Source organism: Balaenoptera physalus (genome assembly GCF_965194825.1).
Source record: "Balaenoptera physalus genome assembly, chromosome: 19".
Taxonomy (NCBI): domain Eukaryota; kingdom Metazoa; phylum Chordata; class Mammalia; order Artiodactyla; family Balaenopteridae; genus Balaenoptera; species Balaenoptera physalus.
Window position 1 is genome coordinate 66,116,585 of NC_138900.1, and position 6,546 is coordinate 66,123,130.

The 6,546-nt window shown below is 49.4% G+C and overlaps 1 protein-coding gene across 14 annotated transcripts in view; it reads right to left on the reverse strand.

The window, feature by feature from the left end:
- Nucleotides 1-5,641, reverse strand: part of LOC309648402 (uncharacterized protein C16orf95 homolog) — a 487,317-nt gene extending 481,676 nt beyond the window's left edge. For 13 of the 14 annotated variants that reach the window (XM_082436948.1, XM_082436942.1, XM_082436947.1 and 10 more), the window contains exons 1-3: nt 5,256-5,641; nt 3,383-3,437; nt 2,487-2,625 (exon numbers count right to left, since the gene is read on the reverse strand). In XM_082436948.1, the coding sequence (XP_082293074.1) occupies nt 2,487-2,625 (139 nt within the window). In that variant the 5' untranslated portion in view covers nt 3,383-3,437; nt 5,256-5,641. The remainder of the gene's footprint in view (nt 1-2,486; nt 2,626-3,382; nt 3,438-5,255) is intronic. The other variant, XM_082436946.1, reaches the window with a different exon arrangement.
- Between the last annotated feature and the right edge of the window lie 905 nt (nt 5,642-6,546).

Here is a 6,546-nt window from a genome sequence, read left to right on the forward strand (position 1 = left end):
AACTAGCAATAGAAGGGAACTTCCTCAGCCTGATAAAGGGCATCCAAACTTACAGCTAACATCATACTTAATGGTGAAAACTCAAACGTATCCTCTAAGATCAGGGGAAAAAAAGGATGTCTGTCTTTCCCACTCCACTTCAATAGTTTACTAGAAGTTCTATCCGTGTATCAGACAAGAAAAATAAATAAAAGGCACACAGATTGGAAAGGAAGAAATAAAACCATCTCAATCTGGAGATAACATAATCATCCATGCAGAAATTCTGATGGAATCTACAAAAACAGCTACCAGAATGAGTTTAACAATACTGTGGGACACAAGATCAAAATATAAAAATAAATGGTATTTCTAAATATTAGCAATGAGCAAACATAAACTGACTTTTAAGAACAATGTCATCAAAAATATGAAATACTTATAAATAAAACTGACAAAAGATGTGCAAGACCTGTACACTGAGAACTGCAGAATACTGCTGAGAAATAGTAAAGAAACCTAAATAAATATAGAAATTACCATGTTCATGGATCAGAAGACTCAGTATGGCTAAGAAGACAATTTCTTCAAATTGATCTACACACAATCCCAATCAAAATCCCAGTAGGACATTTTTGTAAAAAATTGACAAACTGATTCTAAAATTCACGTGGAAATGCCAAGAGCATACAATAACCAACTTTGAAAAAGAAAAACAATGTTGGAGAGCTAACACTACCTGATTTCCAGACTTTTTATAATTATAAAGCCACAGTAATCCAGTTAGTGTAGTACTGGTACAAGGATAGACAATCAGGTCAGCGAACAGAATACCGCAACAGAAATAGACCCACGTGTATATGGACAATTGGTTTTTGACAAAGGTGTAAAGGCAAGTCAGTGGAGAAAGGATGAGCTTTATAATATGTGGTATTAGAACAACTGGACATCCATATGCAAAAAATAAACTTCAGTCCATACCTCATGCCATATACAAAAACTGACTTAAAATGGACCACAGACCTAAATATAAACAGTAAACTATAAAAATTCCAGAAGAAAACATAGAAGAAACCTTTCTGACATTGGGTTGGCAAAGGTTTCTTAGAAATGCATAGAAAGCATGATCCATTGTTATGCTGGGGACAGGCACGCCTAACAAGATCCAGAAAAGATTAAATTGATAAACTGGACTTAATCAAAATTTAAAACTTTTGCCCTTTGAAAGACAGTGATAAGAGAATTAAAAGACAAGCCAAAGACGTGGAAAAAACACTTGAAAATTAAATATCTGGTAAAGAACCTGTATTCAGATATATAAAAAACTCTCAAAACTCACTAATCTAAAAAAAGCAACCCAATTTTTTTTAAGGGGCAAAAAAGACACAAATCAAGTAAGATATGCAGATGGCAAAAATATATGACGAGATGCTCAACATCATTAGTCATTGTGGAAATACAAGTTAAAACCTCAATGAGAGGGAATTCCCTGGTGGTCCAGTGGTTGGGACTCCGCATTTTCACTGCCAAGGATATGGGTTCAATCCCTGCTTGGGGAACTGAGACCCCGCAAGCTGTGCGGCCAAAAAAAAAAAAAACACACAATGAGATACACACCTATTAAGATGGCCAAAATTTAAAAGACTGACCAAACCAAGTGTCAGTGAAGATGTGAAGGAACTGGAACTTTATACATTGTTGGAGAGATTGTGAAATGGTACAACCACTTTGGAAAACAGTTGACAGTTTCTTAAAAAGTTAAACAGATACCTACCATATGATGCAGCAATGCCTTTCCTAGGTACTTGCCCAAGAAAAATGAACGCATGTTCACACAAAGACTTGTACACAAATGTTCACAGCAGCTTTATTTGTTGGACAGAATAGAAAAAGCTGGAAATGATCCACACATCCTTCACTGGATGAATGGATAAACTGTGGTCTATCCGTATAACGATACGCTACTCAGCAGTAAAAAGGAATGAACTATCAATGCACACAACCACGTGGATGAATCTGAAAAATGATCATGCTGAGTAAAAGAAGCCAGACAAAATGAGTACATACTAGATGATTCCATTTATATAGTGTGAGTTGGTGGACAGTGGTGAGCATAGTTGCCTTCCATTTATATAACATTCAAGGAAATGCAAATGAATCTATAGTGACAGAAACAGATCCACAGTCGCCTGAGCACCGCAGGGCAGAGGGGGTTGAGTGGAATTTCAAAAGGGCACAAGGAAACCTTTTAGGGTTGCGTACCAGTACCGCACTACTCCATTTTATACAAGGGACTTGAGCACCCTGGATTTTGATATCCACAGGGGTCCTGGAACCAATCCCCTTTGAATACCTAGAGATGACTGTACATTGTCACAATTGTAGTGGTGGTTTCACGGGTGTGTGCATATGTCAAGATTTATCAAACACTACATTTTACATATGTGCCGTTTATCATATGCCAATCGTATCTCCATAAATCTGAACCCCTGATTCAAGTCACCTACCTGCTTTCGGGGTCAAGGACAGAGGGACCCAGTAAGGCAGCATTGCCTCAGCCCTGCGCACCGGCAGGCGACCCCCAAATTTGGCCTGGCACTCACAGCAGATGGGCTCTCGGTGAACAGAGCTGGGGGCAGGGCACATCTGAACCAGAGGCAGAAAAAAGAGAATCAAATGTGATGCTGCATTAGTGATGTGAGTCAAGGTACTCTCTGAAATAGTAAATCCATGCTCAGAGGGAGCAAGATTAACACAGGGCACCCAGGGGCAGGTGCAGGGACAGGAGCCCCAGCTCCCGAAGCTCACAAAGAGGCAGGCTATCTCGGCCTGCCCTGAGGCCCTCCAAAGTCACTTAGAGGGGGACCACCAGAGCCTGCAGACCAGGTATGATGGGATGTGCGACCACTTACAGCCACATTACCATGAGCAAGTCTTGGATTTCCCCCCTAAAAATGGGGAAGTACAACCAACTCTAGCAGGGGTTGGGGAGAATGATTGCTCTTTTTGTGGCAATCCATGTCAATCTGCATACAGCGCTTTATGTTTGCAAAGGCTTCCACAACCATCCCATGTGATCCCACCACACCCACAGGCAGGCAAAGAGGAAAAGTCATCCTCTCCAGGGGCAGATGGAGCTGATGCTCAGAGCAGACACTTTAAGGGGCAACACTTGTTCTCCCAGGCCTCCTGAATCCCTGTCATGAAAAACTGAGGGGTGGGGGAAGCAGTGGGTGACCCTACATAGAGATGTGGGGGCTTGCATGGTCCCTGAAACCACGGACTGCCCTGTCTGACACACCCTCTCGGGAGATGCTACTTCTGGACCCACATTCTCTGCTCTCCCCACCCCACAGAGGCGTGTCAGGGTTGGGGCAAAGTAGTTGAGATTTGCTTTCCTTACCGAATGATCTATGGGACACACATCTTCCCCAAAAGTTTGAAATGTGCTTCTTTCCCTAGAAAAGAACAGGAAGGCTTAGAAAGTTCTGGGCTTCGTGTAAATTGGGAGCAGGAGTACTAGGGTGAGGGCCTGGGCCAGCTTGGCTCATACCATTAAACCCCAAGAGTGGAAGGGGTTATCATTCTGAGCCTAAGAGGGGGCAGAGGGTGACAATAGAAGCAGGTATGTGCACACTCACATGCTAAGGTCTGGGGGTTCCCAGATGTCAAGCTATTGTGGAATCCTGCATCCCCAAACCTACGTGCTTCAGGCACACTATAGCTAAACCCGTGCTAGGCCCTTTGGGAGAGACAGCAACATTCCAACCTGGTGAGAATTTTCCAAGACGTGGAGCTGCCAACCACAACATATATGAGGCTTTAACAGACACCCTGAGCATACTTGGAATTCTGAAGGAAAATATCATCAAAGCTCTACATCTAATGAAATTCCTTGCAGTATAAAAACCTGGGTGCTTTGTCTCTGGGATGACAAAGCATTTGGGGTTGCATAGCCTCTGTTACTCTTCCCATTCTCCCCAAAACAAGTTGCTAGAATGTTGGCCACTGTATGGAGAGTGTCCAGTGGGCATAAAACCAACACAAAGACCAGCTTCCCTGAGAGCGATGTGTAACATGGAAATGGTAAAAGTGATATCATCATAATAATCACTATTATTGCTATCCCATTACAGCAATCGCTTCAGGTCACTGAGCTCAACTCCCCCGGCTGATCCTCGACAACACAGGATGTGGGATGCTGCGCTGCACAGCACCCAAGCCCCCAACGCTCATGACAGCACTGCTGTTTCCTTGCGGGGGGCCACAACCCCAGCCAAGAAGGTGAAGCCGGCTCGTTTCAGAGGCTGGCTCAGAATGGTATTATAACCCAAGTCAACCCAATGAAACCCATTCTGGGACTTTGTGTTAAAATTACTGGGAAAGGGAATGTCCTTTTCTGTTGAGGCTGTAAGCCTCCAGAGGTCTTGGTCATTTTGCCTCCAGGAGGGGAAGAAAGCAAAGCCGAAGGTGGAGACAAACAGTCCTTGACCACCATCCTTGAGCATCTGGGTACATCCATTCCTGACGACTTACTCCTGACATCCTCAGGTGAAACAACGAATTGCCCTTTTGGGCTTACATGATGTAGGTATGGTATCTGTCCTGCCTACCTGGTACAAGCTTCTATGGGACAGGGTGATTTGGGAGTCCTGGGGCTTCCCTCAGGTGACTCGGGGTCCGGGTTCCCTCAGGTGACTCGGGGTCCGGCTTCCCTCAGGTGACTCGGGGTCCGGGTTCCCTCAGGTGACTCGGGGTCCGGCCTCCCCAGCTGACTCGGGGTCCGGCTTCCCTCAGGTGACTAGGGGTCCGGCTTCCCCAGGGGACTCGGGGTCCGGGTTCCCTCAGCTGACTCGGGGTCCGGCTTCCCTCAGGTGACTCGGGGTCCGGGTTCCCTCAGGTGACTCGGGGTCCGGCTTCCCTCAGGTGACTCGGGGTCCGGCTTCCCTCAGGTGACTCGGGGTCCGGCTTCCCTCAGGTGACTCGGGGTCCGGCTTCCCCAGCTGACTCGGGGTCCGGCTTCCCCAGGGGACTCGGGGTCCGGGTTCCCTCAAGTGACTCGGGGTCCGGGTTCCCTCAGGTGACTCGGGGTCCGGGTTCCCTCAGGTGACTCGGGGTCCGGCTTCCCCAGGTGACTCGGGGTCCGGGTTCCCTCAGGTGACTCGGGGTCCGGCTTCCCCAGGTGACTCGGGGTCCGGGTTCCCTCAGGTGACTCGGGTGCCGGGCCCCCAGGTGTGGCGTGGTGGCCCAAAGTTTAGGACTGAGGGGGCACTTGCCTGTCATGACGCGCTCGGGATGAGTGCGCGCTGACAGACCGAATGGACACCCGAGGGCTCCCGGAAGTGCCCGCCGCGACTCTAAGTCGTGGTGAGGGGGGTGACGAAGCTCATGACGACGGCGGTGACGAAAGCGTGGACTGGCCCACGCGTATCACTCCTCCCACAGACCGTCCTCCTCACTGCGCCCGGCCCCTCCCGGGGGCCTCCTCCGACCCCCAAGGCCCCTCCTCTTCCGCCTCCCCGCCCCAGAGGCCAGGTTCTTCCGGCGACGGCCCTCTGCGCACGCCGCTGACTGGCCCTCGTTCAGCCAATCAGACGCTGCCTTCTAGGCACTTACCTGGCAGCTGATTGGGCCCTGGCGCCACGAGCCTCGGGGTCAGCGGGGTGGGGCGGGGTGGGACACGGCGGGGCCCGGGGACGGAGCGGAGTTTGGGCCGGGCGCGGGTGGCCGCGTTTCGGTTGTGGCCCCGGCCTGGCCTGGATGGGCGTCGGCCCCGGAAGACCCACCCCCCCACTCCCGGGAATGCCCACTCACCATTTCCGATGGACGGGCCTGCGGGGCCGCGGGGCGCACCAGCCGGGGTCTCTGTCCCCTGGAAGGAGAGAAAGAGGTGGGACCCGCCCCCCGAGGCCGCAGGGGCGCGGTGCCGGCCCAGGGCCGATTCCGCGTACCGGGGAGCATCTCGGTAGGAGTGTGTCCCACGCAGGACCCGGGACGTACTTGTAGTTGAAGTCGTTTTTCTGACGTTCAGATTTAACCGGGCGCCCCGCATGTCACTGGCTGAATCGGGCTCAAATTGTGACTTTGGAGAATGTGTGTTTCTTAAGCAACCTGGGGGTTCGAAGGCCGTGGAATTCAAAACAACTGACATCCAGAGATGCCGTGTCGTTTTGAACGCTCTGCCCGTTTCTCTGCCCGTTGGTCTCTCCTTCCTCCGCCTCGCAACGTGTGCGCTCTGGGCAGTTTCCGAAATGAAGACACGATGATTGTCTTCACATTTTAGTAAAATTGAATGTTTTCTGCCTCTCTGTGATCTTTATCACAAGATCAGATTTGTATTTCTTGGAAGCATGGGAGTTCCCTGCTGACCTAGTGGTTAGGATTCCGAGCTTTCAATGCCTTGGCCCGGCTTCAATCCCTGATCGGGGAACTGAGATCCTGCAAGCCACACCGTGGGGCATAAAAAAAAAAAAAAAAGTATTTTTTGGAAACAGACTTCTTAGTGTTTGTTTTGCTTTTTTTGGGGAGGGGGCACATCTCCGCGTGCTGTGTTCTAGCCATGGACAA